Source organism: Triturus cristatus, chromosome 7 (genome assembly GCF_964204655.1).
Source record: "Triturus cristatus chromosome 7, aTriCri1.1, whole genome shotgun sequence".
NCBI lineage: Eukaryota > Metazoa > Chordata > Amphibia > Caudata > Salamandridae > Triturus > Triturus cristatus.
Genome location: NC_140590.1, coordinates 1,249,197,080 through 1,249,213,359, shown reverse-complemented (window position 1 = coordinate 1,249,213,359; position 16,280 = coordinate 1,249,197,080). Strand labels below are relative to the sequence as shown.

The window sequence follows — 16,280 nt, the reverse complement described above, 5'->3', positions numbered from 1 at the left end:
AAATCCAGATTCTCTCTACACAAACCTGGAGAATCTATATTCTCTTTCACCAATATTAGGAAAAGTGTTGGGCTCCCAAAACATTCGATATTCCATTCCCACTCCAGTTTAAGAAACAGTAGGGAAAATGTTGGACTTCGGAGGAATTAAATATACTATTTCTACTCCAGTCTAATCAACAGTAAGGATAGTGTTGGACTTCGGAAGATTCAGAGGATTAACTTTTCCCACTCCAGTCTAAGCAACAATAGGACAAGTGTTGGATTTCATAGGTTTTAGGTTTACTATTCCCACTCCAGTCTAACCAACAGTAGGGAAAACGTTTGACTTGGAAGGGGCTAGATTTACTATGCCTACTCAAGTCTAGGCAACAGTAGGGAAAGTGTTGAACTTCGGAGGGATTACATTTACTATTCCATCTCCAGTCTAAGCAACAGTAGGGAAAATGTTGGACTTTGGAGGGCATACATTTACTATTCCAACTCCAGTCTAGGCATCACTAGGGAATGTTTTGGACCTCAAAGGGGTACATTTACTATTTCCATGGCAGTCTAAGCAAAAGTAGGGAAAGCATTGGACTTTGGTAGAATTAGATGTATTAACCCACTCCAGTCTAAGTAACAGTAGGCACAGTGTTGGACTTCGGAGGGGTTAGATTTACTAGTTCCACTCCAATCTAAACAAAAGTAGGGAACAGTTTGACTTCAAAAGGATTACACATATGAATACAAGTCTAATTAAGTAACTAACATTTTTGAACACTTAACATAAAACATTATTCAATTACAATATTGTCGCAATTTGCTTTTACTCATTCTGCCACAGCATGGGTGGCAGTAGCAGTATTAGAGGCGAGGGCTCCTTTCAATCGGCGCTTAGAAACACTGCATGTGGCTTGGTTTACCAAAGTCTTGCCCAGTTTGTACCCAGTCATCATCTGCTGGCTACCTTTCTCGATTTTGGCCCATCTCCCTCTTTGGTTTCTCCTGTGCTTGTGTATTTCTTGCTTTTTTCTTTATCACCTGCATCCACTTGTGTCCAGCCCCAAGATGGAGATATTATTTGCCTGCTTTTTTGCCTATTGACTGAAGAGGAGAGGTTATTGCACTGCTGTTTTTAAAAAATACTGAGTATACTGAAAAGGTTACCTAAGCAATGCCTGCATTTTGTAATCCACTATCTTTACCTTTAATATAGCTCTCCTCCTACAGTGGCCCACATCTGACTACCCAAAATACTCCCTTTTTGGGCCCATTTCCCGGGGTCCTTGCAGTCTGAAATTGTTTGTTTTAGTACCAGGTGTAGAGGATAACTAGGAGGCAAAGTTCAACAGCCGGGCCTCCCTACCCTCTTGGTTCACTTGTTACTTGGCAGCAGAATAGGAAAGACTTTCAGTAGTGTGGGCATACGGTCATCTTTTTCCTCTTTGTTTACTGGTGCCATTAATGATTGTAGTCTAGTCCCTTCTACAGGGAAGGGCAAAGGGGGGGGAGGCACTTGTCCCCCCTCCACGATCTCCAGTGTGGGTCGTAGTGCCGTGGTGCAGGTGCCATTCTTTTATGTAATGCTGGCACTTCAGCGTCCCAGTGAGTGATTCACTGGGATGCTGGAGTGCAAGCGATGTCACAAAAAAGAATGGCTCCCTTCCACACCACGGGCCGTAACTAGAGTGTCTAGTACGGGCTACTGTTGGGCGGTGCAGGCGCCATTGTGCAGAGGCTGTGCCAGGTTAATCATGCAGCGCGCTCCGGATCATGGTACAATGGAAGGGAGTGCAGTCAGATAGGAATTAATGTGTTTTAATGAAATTATTTTTCAGTCCCCCTCTAATCAGTGGAGGACTTGAGATTAAAACAACCAGAGATCCAGTCGTATTGAGCTGAGCAGCCAATCAGCAGTACGTAATTACCTAAATCGCACTACGAATCCCTTTAGAACCTGCAATGACATCGGACTGCTCCTAGCCGTGGGGTGGGTCTCAACAGCCACCCTGAGCGGCCGTCAATCATTCATAGCGCGAACGCGCTACCTATGACAGCCCTGTTTCTTGTTTCTGGCCTTCCCCCAGAGAAAATGGACCAATGATCTCATGAGGGGCAGGCCTGTCATCATTTTTTTTCTTCACTTTTGAATCCCTGCATTTGCCTCTTTTGGCGCGGGCGCGCAGTAGACTCTGAGTGCTGTGGTCTGGAGCTCGAGAGGCGGAGTCAGGAACGTCAAGGCAAGGGCTGGTTGGCCGACCCTACAGCCTGTGTCTGTGTTCTGTTGCGCGTGGGAGTCCTTAGGTGCCAGCAGGTGTATTAAGGTAAGATTAGTGGTCGAAGTGTTCACTTTTCCTGCTCTGCTGCTGTCAGCTGCCCCCTCTCTCTTTCTTCCTCTTATTCCCTCCCTTTCTGTCTCTCTCGCAGCTCCTCACTTGCTGAAAACCGTACTTCAATAAACGTCTCTTACCCTCTGTTTCTTCTACTTTCCTTCATTCCTTCCCCTGTGAAATGGATCCAAAGATGAAATAAACACTTTTTGCTGGAAATGTCCTCTTTCTATTACATTTTTCTGTTACAAAGTGCAGCCTCAGGACCAATAGAAAAATAGGTGCAAAATGTGAAAAATAAATAACTAAATAAATCATTGCACATTCACTCCATAATGATTTATTGAGTAATTTTTTTTTGTACTGCAAACACCCCGTAAAAAAGCCCTGTCAGTCAAATAAATACAGCTCAAGTCATGGTTAAGGAATAGTATAGACCAGGGCTTTTGGGCTGAACAAAGGGTCAATGAACTTGATGTTTATGTGCACAAAAGCTGAGAAATAAGTCCTGTGAGGTGCAACAGAATAGAACGATTCTACATGAACATCTACACCCCACAAACCTACTAATTGTAAAACCCTGCTGATTTTGAAAATCGACAACAAATGGGCGAGTCGAGTCGTAAACGCAATCTGTGCCTGTTAAACATTTTTAAAGAGGTTTGCATATCGCTAAATAAACAAATATTTTAATCGTGCCCTTCGAGATTATTTCATTATTCTCAGTTTATACTTGGGACAAGTGAAACCCAAAAGTAACGCTTTATTTCTCGGATGAAACATCCTCAATAAAGGGCAGTATAAGGCAATGTGTGTGATGCTAAGCCAGAAGTTTGTGTTTCCTACTGCACAATACAATGTGTGTTTTGCTCCCAATTTTTGGTCTGGCTGAAGACAAATGACTTCCTAAGAGGTTCGGCCTTGTAGGAGTTTAGTAGTCGGCGCTGCCCCCTGGAAAGGTTTCTGGGGACACCCATGGACAGAACCAGGATAACCGACTTCACAGAGGAGCCAATGCACAACTACATCTGAAAGCATGGCCTCATGATTCAGCCAGAAAGAAAACAATAAGATTATATGCCAACAAACTATGGTGAGCTCAACCTTTTTGTCTGTGTCAAAGAGAAGCATTTGAACTTCCAACAGCAGCCCTATCTGGCCACAGACATCAAGGCATCTATTGTCACTGCATGGTGAGACTGCATCGCCATGACATACACCTACTTGTATTTTTGTACTGTGCAAGGTGATCCATGTGAGTTGTCTATGACAGAGGAATCCTCAGATCCTGAAGTTAACTATTAAGAATATATGCAACCAACATGGACAATCTCAGTGATGCAGTCATTGGCCCAGCTGGTTGAATGGTAAACTGAGAATCAAAAGGTCATCCCTCTGATGACATGAAATCCTACTGCATTACTACTTCTTGTTCTTCCTCTTCTCTTCCTTCTTCTCTGTAGTATGATACCACACATTAATCTTTGCCCTGTCTGTTTTTCTGGCTTTAGAACTCTGCACTTTGCCCCTGCTAACCAGTAGTAAAGTTCCTATGCTCTCTTTAATCATAGTCTAATTGGCATACTTCTAATTGGTATATTTAAAGTCCTTGGCCATTTCTACAGCAAAGTCTTTAAGGATAGGATTAGCACAGTGTCATCCCCGCAGGGGTGTAAAGTGACAAAAGCCATTTACCACTCCAGGCACAGTATTACAGCTTTGGGTGTGTAAAACCCTATCCAAGCCAAAATGGAATTAATAAAAACAACCCCTGACAAGTGTTTCGCTATCGTTCTGGCTCTTCAGAAAGTTACATCCCTGGTACTCCCATGTGTACTAATAATTTGTATACCTATATACGCGCAGGTCACCCCCTCCGTGGCAGAGATCTTTGTACAGATAAGCGAGGCGAGGTAAGATTGTTGGTTTATGAATTGCATTTTGTAGTACATGAGTATTACTACTTTATGTACCATAAAATGTATTTGTGTAACGGGCCCCTGGTAAGTTCTTATATAAATGCAAATTATCACTATGACAGCCCTCACTCTCCTTGACAGTAAAATCATGTATCATCAGAGAAGTTCTCGCCTTACAAACCCATGAACCTCTCACAAAACATTAGCTAGCTACACCTCCTTGTGCTTGATGAAAACAAATTCACACAACTGAAGTTCTTTCTATAAAGAGTCTTTTTATTGATTTCTTGATTTGACAAAAATGAATTATATGGGGCATATCCAAAGCAGATATGTGGCACACTTTCTGCATACAGGGATGTTATGTTATCTTTCTGCTTTATTAAGCCTTTCAAATCACCCATTGCAGTTTCAAGGTGCTACTAATCAGGGGATATTGTCATGGTTTGCACAGTGCGCATCTTTTATAAGGTGCGCAGGGCGCAAACAATGAAAATGCAAAGTGCGGACCCTGATGCACTGAGGTCAGAAACTGGGATCTGAAATTTCCGAAATTCGAAGGACTTGGAAAGGTATGGGGGCAGGGCCTTAAAATGTGACGTGCAAATGGTGAAAAACCTGCCCAAAACGTCACCCTTTAGAATCTACTGCCTTGCAGAGGGAAAAGTGACTCAGTGTTCAGAATTACCAGGCCCCAATTTATTACTAAAAAGAAAATATCATATTTAGGGCATGAGTTTGAGTATTCTGCATTCGGGGCCCAATTTAACAAAGATTTCACTAATCAGCACAGAAGAGCAGAATCAAGAATAGAGCCAGACTCGGAACCAAAGCCGCTCTGGCAGTAATGCTCACACAAGTCCTTCCTGGTCTCTCTCTCTCTCTCTCTCTCTCTCACTTCATAGTCTTTTGCCAAAATTCTAGTAAAGTAGACATCTCTAAAGCTGGCTTTTATGAATTTGTCATGAATTCCGATGGTCTCTGATTAATACAATGATTGGTCTTGTGAGATTTTACTCTTCGGTGCCTTCACGAAATTTTTAATCGTTTGTTATCTTTTGGTCTTTAAATCGCAAATAATTCAAACTTCCCTGTTTATACAAGTATATCATTTAGTTGAAATTTACTTTAGTAGTCCAGGAACTAGAGACACACGTCTGTCTAATCGTTTCCTTGGTAATGCCAATTATCAGGAGTTTGAAATTCGCATTCCATAATTTCTATGAAAGACAGTCAATGCACTGAATTATTCAATGGGGAACAGCATTGACAATTTTCCCCAGCTATTGATAGATGGCACAGACTCCAAAAGTAGGATTTTCAGCATATCCCATGCACCTGATACTGCTAATAATCTTTCTGCTTGAAGGCACCCTAGCATAGATCAAGACAGAAGGTAAAAGCGGGTTTTATGTCTTGAAGGAGGGACTGTTTTGATTACCTAAAGGTTACATTACAGGTTACATTTATTGAAGAGAGGACTGATTTTTAATAGTGCCCCCAGAATCTTCCTACACAGAAGGCTGGTAGTCGGTGCAATAAGACCCAGTGAGGTGCGGCCCACACTCGATCCTATATGTGAACTGAAAATTTCCTTTCTTTAGATAGCATGTCACTGGCCGCTCACCGGGGGCAGCATCAGCCGCCACCCGACAGCTTCCCAAGTTGTCATCGTAGGTGACATCCTTATCCCAGGCTTCAAGTACCAGCTGCTTGCTTGGAGAAAGTGTCACCGTACCCATCGAGAAGACTGCATTCCAACGAGGGTTTGCGTTATCTTTCACCCATTTTGTGCGATACTCTTTTCCATCATAGAAGACCTTCACGTATGGATCGGGTGGGTTCCCTGCAGCGTCCCCTTTTAGACCATTGGCTCCCACCACCACCACGGTCATGGTTGCCAGGCCCCTCCTCTTAGCGCAGCAGCCAGTAGAAAGGAGACTGCTGGATGGGCAGACACAGTTGCATTTCACCCGTGGATCGGGGGAGGCCCCGCTGGGGCAGGCAGCGCAGGCTTTCGTGAGAGACTTCTCAATAATGTAGTCGGTGATGGCCTTCCTCAGAAGTTGCTTCCTGGAGTCCCCGTAGGGCACTAGTTCATGGAGTGCGGCTAAGGAGTAAGTTGTGACATCTGGTGTTCCCTTGAGGGACATTATCCAGTCCTCATATGGGCTGACCTGGTTGTCTCTGGGGAACAAGAGATCAATATGTGCGTCCAAACTTCCTCCAACAATTTCAGATCTCCTGTCGATGTATTTTTCTGAGAACTTCAGATTGGACAGCTTCTGATCTCGAAGAGTCTTGCATTTGTTGATTAACGACTTAGCTGATACGGCCTTGATTGACATTGAGGCCTCTACCCCCAGGCAATCCTTCACCAACTCAGTGCTGAGTTCATCCTGGGTCACCTCACAGGTTCTCAGGGCTGTGACCTCACTGACACTGCCCCCTAGCCGCACTTGCTTGATGTAATGGGTGCCATAGATGTCAATAAGCTTTCGGAATGGACTGAGGGTCGTGGAGTTGTATACTTTCGGGAGCAGTTTCAGTTGATCAGAGAATGTTTGCGATAGCTTTGGAAAATCGTGCACACGATATCTGTAAAAGAAAAGAAGAATACTGCCATTATCTAACACTTTGCAACAGCATGCAGAACAAAGATAACTTGTGACATCACATGCTCTTTGACCTGGAAGTTCCTCAGGAGGTCATATCACATGACCTTAACCCTGATGACATCGCAATAAGTGTCATCGCTTCACTGAAGTTCCATAATAACTGCATGATTAATATAACGACATAACACAACATATGTATATTTTAGACACCATCTACATTAAGCTGGAGGCATGCTTTTGAAAGTTCCAGGGGGTTATATTTGACCTGAATTGTAGCAAGTGAATGAAGCAAGTGAGCCAGGCCTCTTCTAAGAGGATTCAGGGGATTCTGCCATAAAGAAAATGTTAAAAAATAATGGGATCAAATACTGCATTTTAGAGGACAATTTTAAAACAAATTGTTAAAAAGCCATAGGTTCCGAAGTGACACTCCTTAAATGTTCAAGTCTTTTCATAGTGTGTCAAACCAATAAAACCCCAAATTCCCCAAGAGTTGGCCCCATTTTTTTAAAATGTGCTATGGATACCCCCATATGCCCCAAATTCCTTCCATTGTGCCAGGGCCAGCATTTTGTCATAGGTGCCTCTTAGGCCATAAAGATCATTTCATCATGTTTGCCCCCATCTTACATCCCATGGTTGGCCTTCCTCACGACACCAAGGGCCAGATGTACGACCCTTTCATTTAGCGCCTCGCAATTTGCGACTCATTGCGAGTCGCACATTGCGAGGCGCTAAATGAAATGTACAACAGTGTTAGTACACTGTTTTGCGATTCTCAATGGGATCGCAAATTGTGAGGCTCATTCATATTAATGAGCCTCTCACAATTTGCAAGCCCATTGGGAATGCCAGCCCTCCCAGGGATGGTGGCCTGCTGGGCTCAGCAGACCACCATGTCTGGGACTGCTTTTTAATAAAGCATTTTTTTTTTTTAATGCAGCCAATTTTCCTTAAAGGAAAATGGGATGCATTTAATGAAAATAAAATGAAACGTTTTTGTCACTGGGACCACTGCCTGCCCTTAAAACATATTTTTGACACAGTCACAAAGTGGAATGGGTCCCCTGGGGACCCCTTCCAAATTGCAACTGCATTACCACCCTCTTGAAGAGGGTGGTAATTTGCGAGTGTTTGCGACCGCAATTGCGGTCGCAAAACATTCACACATAGCATTGAGGACGCAATTAGGAAGGAAACGCCCCTTCCTAATTGTGATTTGCAATTCCTAAATAGTGAGTCGCAAATAAATTGCGACTTGCTATTTAGGAATTGTACATGGCCAACAGTGATTTTGCATGCGCAAACGGGTTCACAAACCCGTTTGCGCATGCAAAATCACGTCGTACATCTGTCCCTAATTTCCTACAATGTGGTAGTGGCAGTATTTTGCCATTGGAGCCCCATGCTAAGAATTTCCTCATGTATGCCAGCGCCAGCATTTTTCCACGGGTGCCCTATGTACGAAGAATTACCTCTAGTATTCCAGTATCAGAATTTTACCATTATCCCAAGAACTGCCTACAGTGCAAATTGCCTCTAGTTGTCAGTACCAGTATTAACCATTAGGCCAAGAATTATCTCTAAACTGCCAGCAGTTTGTCATAAGTGCCTGTCATGCTAAGGATTGCCAGCACCAGTATCTTGTTATCAGTGCCTCAGGAATTGTGTCCACTATGCCAGTGCAAGTGGCAGAGTCACAAGCATAGTATTTACTGCATTCCCATTCAAGAACATTTACATTCACTAACTCAACACTCTTTGTCACTCACTCTCACCTTTTCATTTTCACTAACTTACATTTGCTCAATCACTTTCACTCACTCTTACTCACTCCATAATTCTCACTCACTATCACTTATCACTCAAAGTGACTAAGACATACCCACGCTCCCTCAAATTCACTCTTACTCTCATGCAATCATACTTTGACACACATTTTCACCTGCACTCCTCTTATTTTAACTCTTTTACCACTCACTGTCCCTCTTACTTATTCTCACTCACAGTAATTCTCATACTCACTTACATTCATTAATTCTCACTCACACACATTCAGTCACTCTTACTCTAACTCAGGCTCAATCACTCTGACTCGCTCATACTCAGTAACTGACACTCAATCTCACACATCACTCACTACCTATCACTGACTCACTTTCCCTCACACACACATGCTTAAACATACACCCACTCACACGTGCACACGCTTTCTCTCATATAAACACTCTCACATGTAAACAAGCACACAAGATATATTTTAAATTATTGTGCTACGTACCACAGCCCCCAGGAAAGGTCTCATTGCAATTAACTGTACTCCAATTTTTATTGCACGGATAGTGAATAACACAGTATTACTCACAATTAGTGTAATATAAAAATGGCAGAAAACAAAGAGAGCGGAGCCCCACCTGACAGCCATATGAGGGAGTTGCCACTGAGTTCCTGGCACTGATTCTGCCACCTCTGAGGCCAGGGGTCGCAAAGTCAGTGCCAGGGGTTGTACCTCAATTTACGCTGGACATTCAACAACAAGACAAGTAGGTACCACTATAAGGGTACTACTTTTTTTACACAAGTGTGGGGTAGGAAACTTACCCATATTTAAGGTCTTGAAGAAGCGCCATGGATAATTTTTGACCACCAGGGGCACAAAACATGTTGACCAAAATTTGAGCCTAAGAAGAAAAACAAAACCAGACTTCCAGGGCACATTATAGCCTCTGAAGAAGCACTAACCTATGAGGGTTTTTAACCTGACATGGGAATCCATATATTAAAGGTTTAAGCAATATCCCTAATCAGTGTTTTGCTCACTCCCCACCAACACTTCACCCCACCCCACCAAGACATCCCTTGCACTCATCAAAAGGCATAAACAAAAGATCTCCGCTAAAGTGACCCTTCGGGGACCCATAGGGCATTGCAGCGCTGGCCCGACAAGGAGCAACTGGCCTATGATGAAGCATGACATCCTTCGGGATGTGTGGGAGCCACATGAAACAGTCTCTTTGACTGTCCCTCACAGTCTGCCCAACTCTTAGATACTCCTTCTTTCCTACCTCTCTAGGAACAGTGACCCCCATCTTTGCATTTATTTCTTGGTTCACCCACCTCTAGTTACCAGTAGATCCTCTCAAGCTAATCCTGAAAGATGTCCAAGGCTTCTGACGACTATGGACGTGTTAAGGAGACAATTCTCTACATGAGTAGCAAAGCATAGGTTGAGAGGTAGGCCCTGTGGTAAATATCATGTCCTGTGAGCCATGAGGTGTCCACATTTTAGTAGTCCTGACTTTTAAAGAAAACTTGAGGGTAGGACTGACAGAGACAGAGCGAAAGGAAGTGAGGCAGCTAGAAGAATGGCTGGGGCATATGGGATGTTTGCTGAGAATCAGGAAAGTGTTTAGTACCCCTCATTATATTGGGCAGTGTGGTTTGACAAAGAAAGGGCTGACACCCAAGAACATGTTTTATTCTGGTCACATTTAAGTTTCACTCAAGCCCTAAGGCCAAAGAAAATATTCTTTGCCAGTGATGGATGCTCACAAGGAGTTAGATGGTGTTCACATTAGAAATGTCATAGTTTTCGCTTAAGGGTGACAAAAGTTGCTATTTTCCCAAACTGGGAATTAAGTGTTGTTTGAATGGAGGAACTGAATTTACAAGCAAAACGGTTATTTAATAGCTCTTGAACTTATGAGAGCAGATTGTAAATTTAGGGAAGGGCAAGCAGAGTCTATGACCAAACCTGCCATACTGTTATGTGTTTTTTCATGTTTAATAAAGTGAAATTGTTTGCAGTCAGAGAGGTGTGCAGAAAGTTTATTCAACACTGATGTGGCACACTAAATATGGACTCAAGCATGTCTTTGCTCATCAGTGAATTAATACATTTATTGGGCAATGTGGTGGCAGGGCAGGACCAACCCCATAAATTGCCAGCTTTTCTGACCTGACAAGCTCTTGGTTTCCACGCTCCATTTAGAATGGGGGGAAGCACTGTAATTAGACCTGCAAAGACTGTGGTGGCACTGCCAATGTACATTTCTGAAATTGGGACCTGCACACTAAGGGACTCCCAGCTGACATTTGAGGACATCAAAACTATTACTCATTTTTCTGCCCAAGACTGACATGAAAGGCGCGGTGAACCTGGTTGAACTTGAATGTGGTGGTTCTCTGGAGCTTAAAGTTGCCCACAACAGGGGCAGTGTGTGCTGAGAGAAGAAAGGTAAGAAGAACTAAGAGTCATTGTGGGTGGGATCATGAGATGGCCGAACCCAGAGTTCTTCAATGAACAAGGCAGGCAAAGGCTCTGCTCTTCATTTCAGACTGAGGCTGCAGTATCCAGTAGACTGAATCAACACACTCTGCTGGCTCTAGCTGGCAGTCACAGGGGTTGAATTTTGAACTGTCCTGGACAGGAATTAACACATATTGACTACTATTGTGTTAGTTCAAAGGCCTCTGGCCTAAAGTGAGAGCAGAGTTAATAGGCGAGTGCTAATGAGGAGATGGAGCATGGGAATGAACCAGAGAAAGGAGCTCAAAAGGGAAGTTAACTTGTGGAGGTATATATAAAATGTGTTTTTCCTGGGACTCACAGGTCAGAGAAAAGCGCAAATATAATTAAACAAACCAAGAACTACTTAATTGGTGCCATGCTGCTGTTCCAGCCAGAATAATCGAAGTAGGTTAAGTCTTCATTAATCTTCTCTTTTTTTACCCTGAAATGTTATTCCCCTCTAATAATGGAAGTGGGGGTTGTTCTGGGGGGAAATTTTAGAAGGTCATGGGGATGCCTCATTATGTAAAGTAGAAAGAACAAGGGTTTCTGGGATCCAAGAAATGTATTGGGCATGGACATCATGGTAACTTGAGGGAAGCCAATTTGCTCTTGCAACGTCAGGGCAGCAACCTACCACACGCTTCGTCTCCCACCCTCACTTGTGATGGATGACCACCTAGTTAGGGTCTGAGCTACGACCTAACTATGGTTCATTCGACTGAGGCTCATCCACTTTCCTTAGCCTAAGCTTCAACCTCTGCTCAATATTTTGACTTCCTTCAGCATAGCAAGAGTGGGTGGGTTCTGAGCCTTTTAAAGTTTGTGTATTTTCTGCTCAGGTTGCCAGACTTGATTGCTTGTCCACATCGTTTCACCTTCACTGGGCCTTTTTGCTCAGTAGTAAACAGTGTTTCTGCCATTAAAATAAAGAAAGAAACAAAACGAAATGGCCATGGCTTTTGCTTATGTCACCATTCTCCCATTTGTGCTCTTTTTGTATTCTTTTACGCATTTGACAGCATCTCTGCCTGGTGCTTGTCACTGTATGTATTACTGGGTCTTCTCTGATTATCCTCCTTGCTAGGGTACAGGCACACAGCACCCGGCTGCCTCAATGGTTAAGCTGGTAGTCCCTAATATTATTACATTTTGCACCTCTATCTCTCAAGTCACCGCAAGGTCAGGCGCTGTGTCCCATAACAGATAACTGCACCTCAGTGGGCATCACTCATGACATGAAAATGCTTTCAATATAGACTAAAAACAAAAACAACACTCTCACATCCATACACCCTACAAAGTGTAGCAACTATCCCTATAGGTAGGTGCTTGAGCATCCCACATAGGGGTAAAAAGCTCTATATAAATGCTGTAATACAGTACAATAGAGGACAGTAGATTAACAGAAACAGCACATAAACACTTATTGATCTAAGGTGGCTCAGATGGAGCGAGGAGTAGGAATAACAAGTGGCATAGAGAGCAAATGGTCATGGGGCAGAGCTATCAACTGACTGGGAGGTGATTGAGCAGGAGGATGACTGCCAAGGGGACATGACAGAGGAAAGCGGTTTAGGATTGTCAAGGACTACGGGACAGGGCCCGGACTGGGAACAGCAACCAGCCCTGGCAGGTTGCTTCTCCACAGGCTGGGAATGGGAGAGGAGGGGGTTGTTAGCCGCTGAGCACTGCTTCCGCTTTTCTTAAAGAGGGCAGATTTTGCAGCACTGCTTGAAAACCGGCACCCTGTAAGAAAAGTTGCCCCCTGCGGCCACAAAACCGGCCCCCATCCTTCCGGCCCACCGGGGAAAGGCCCGGTGCCCACTACGGCCAGTCCGGCCCTGCTACGGGGAGGTGCAAGGCATAAATTGCAAGCAACTTCTCAAAAGATGGTCAGACTCGCTATTTTTTCCCCATAGTTGTTAGTGACTTCAGGCAAAGTGACTTAGTGCCTTATGTAGAGTTTGGCGAAAGAGTTGTAGCGGATGTCACATCTGCTGTATGAGAAGTGCTTTACAGCATAAGGCGCTTGTAATAGGCCGAATGGGATATCTGTGACATTTTGAGGAAGTATCCCATTGGCCAAACTCTAATTAAGGTCCTAATATGTCTTCTCTAATCTCTTTGTTACTATCTAACTGAGTAGGGTACTGATGAGGTAATACAAAATTTCAGATTCTCATTTGTGTGTTTTTTAAAAATATGTCAGGATAGTCCTGTTTTTTTTTGTGTGTGACTTGAAAGATGTAATTTCTTTCTGTGATCACAGAGCTAGTAGGTGCCATTTTTGTGGCAGAGGCGTTCATATGCTCTGTTGAAAACAGTCTCCTTCAATGAACCTTATATTACTTTTATGCAAAAGGAAAGGTATAGATTTTTATTATTATGTTTTAATTTGAATATTGTGCATTGTTTGTTATATTCCGCTAAAGGTTGAGTGCCAAAAGATATATTTACCCCCTTGTTTTTGTGATTTGATGTCTGTGCAATAAACTTTGCACTCTATTATGTTTTGTAGTTGTTTAAAAATCTTTACAAACGTTATCTATTACCTGTGTTAAAGGATAGGCATTTTAGACAAACGCAATTGCTAGTTTCCTTGAGAGAGATTTTAATGTCAGGAATTCCTTACCTTTTTAATATGTCATCTAATTAGTATTTTATACTTTTAAATATGTGTTTCATTGATTGAATGTGTATTGTTTTATCCATATGGTTTAATAGAAAAAATATAAAGATAATAATTAATGAATGCAACTTTAAATATTGTTCTCACCTCCAAATAATAGACATGCAGAAGATGATTGTTGTGAACTATGAAAACATACTCCTCAGGATTCTAATGTATGTTTACATTGCGAAAAGTAAAATTGATTTGTTTATCCACATATAAGTGAAACACAACAGAATTAGTGAATTGTGGTCTGATGTAAAATCAATTAAAGTTTGACATACGGCCCCGTGGGAGAGAGTGGGAAAGGGGCCAAAGTGTTTGTGAGAGGTAGGGGAGGGGCAATCAGAAGGCTGGGGTGGCATCTACAGCCCATGAGGGGTTCTAGGCAAGGCACAGAGGCAACAGTTGTACATGTCACGTAGAGGAGGGTGGTTAGGGTGACCAAATCTTGAGAACCAAAAACCGGGACATTTTGCAAAAATAGAAGAAGGACTACAATTTTACATCAATGGAGGGACACAGAATGACAACTGTTATCAGCAAAGAAACACAAAAGCGGCACTAAGAAAATTAATAAAATGTAATTTCTAAAACCAGTATCCTACCTGATAATTAAATTAGTCACTTATAACAGCTGCTTAATAGCACTGCTTTATAGAACATCCAAAAAAATGCCCTCACTGGTTTCAGTCGACCCCCTCTAAAAACCAAAACCCATGAGCCAAAATTGCCCAGATCTACTGGGACAGTTGGTGAAAATCCAGAACAGTCCTGGCAAATCCGGGACGCCTGGTCACCCTAAGAGTGGTGTCAGTGCGTGGGCAGGTCGTCAGCAAGAAAGAAAGGGAAGTAGAACTCCATTCCTTATCGGTTGGTGCCCCGAAGGGAGGAGCGCCGGCCCTCTTCACAGCACAGTTGGAGAGGAGCAGTGAGGAGAAGGAGAAGGGTCCTCCGTGTATGCTTTCAGGTTGGATGCTAGACATAAAGAGAGGAGTGCCCCCATGGGATTAAAACTTTAATCACAGACCTATGGGAAAGAGCCAATATGCATGTTAAGAAGGACAGGCTGGAGTTCTAGTTGCAGCAGTATGGCAAGAGGGCAGACATGGAAATATTGCAAGATAGTTTTGACAAGGGCTTTAGACGGGGCTATACAGGTCCATGGTTTAGGAGGTGGGCAGAGAACTTAAAATCTGAAAAGGTGTAACTGGAAGTAGTTAAAAATAAATTTAGGAAAGAGATTGGTGAAGTGAGGATAGTGGGCCCTTTTAATGATAGTCCTAATGACAATTTGATTGTTTTGCCAATCGGTGTTGTACGCAATATGGCTTTATTTGTAAACAGTTGACAACGGTGAAATATTCTTTGGCGGATGAGACAATTGAGTTGATCTAGGGAGTAAGGGTCGGGCAGATATTGCGAAAAACGACACTAAATCTGCATTCATACGGTTACCAATGCACCCTGATGACCTTCACATATTGGTGATGCAGTCTGAGGGCCAGTGGTATGTGGATAAAGCCCTGCCAATGGTCTGCTCTGTTTCTTGTGCATTGTTTAAAAAGTGTAGTTCTTTCTTGCAGTGGATGTTTCCATGGGCAACAGGCAGGACAGCAGAGACACACTATTTGACAATTTCTTTTTTATGGGAGTAGGTGGCTCAGCAGACTGCTAGCAGATACTGGTAAGTTTTAGAGAGCTAATGGCGGATATTGGAGGTTTCTGGAGGAGAAAAAGGAGTCAATGCTGGTGATCCGAACCAATAAATTAGCTAAAAAGAAGGTGCATTTGTTGGAAGTGAAGGTTTTGCTAGGATATTTGAACATTGCGTGCAGAGTAGACAGCACAGGTAAAACGTTTAGCAGGTCTTTGGAGTTGGCACTATCCGGGTTCTATGCCTCATTACAGGGTGTATCTTTCAGCAGGCGTCAGGGTAGATTTGAGGATGTGGAACACGTTTTTGAAACATTTTAGCAGGATAGTACTGCATGGGATGCGCAAAGAAACACAGTAGAGCATATGCATTTTTACGGATACACTGATAGCAGAATTTTGACTTTTATAGCAGGAGAAGTGGTGCGCCAAGCAGTGGCAGGAAGTATGGAAAGGGGCAGTGGAAGCATTGCGTTTTTGGAGTTCTTTCTGTGAGTGGTAGCGTTGGTTTTCTGGGGTGGCAGCTTTGCAAACTACAAAGTGTTTTTCAATGTCAAGAATAAGTCAGTGGTCAATGCAATAAACAGGAAATTGGCATGGGGCATTGAAAGTCTTGCAATTGCTGCATTTGTTTGTGCTGGGCTGACCAAAACATTACATTATTTTCAGAGAGAAGCACGTCCCGGGAATTGACAATGCAATTGAGGATACTTTGTCTCGTTCACAGCGGAGGAGATTCCATCTGCTTGGCTGGTGAGCGGACAAGGAGATGACACAGATGTTGCAGAGTCTCTGGCTAATAGGTGACTGA

The 16,280-nt window shown here is 43.1% G+C and overlaps 1 protein-coding gene across 2 annotated transcripts in view; it reads right to left on the bottom strand.

Moving 5' to 3' along the window:
• Nucleotides 1–4,488: 4,488 nt before the first annotated feature.
• LOC146811726 (perforin-1-like) overlaps nucleotides 4,489–16,280 on the bottom strand; it is an 85,424-nt gene continuing 73,632 nt past the window's right edge. For both annotated transcript variants that reach the window (XM_085618724.1, XM_085618725.1), the window contains exon 3: nucleotides 4,489–6,828. In XM_085618724.1, the coding sequence (XP_085474850.1) occupies nucleotides 5,742–6,828 (1,087 nt within the window). In that variant the 3' untranslated portion in view covers nucleotides 4,489–5,741. The remainder of the gene's footprint in view (nucleotides 6,829–16,280) is intronic.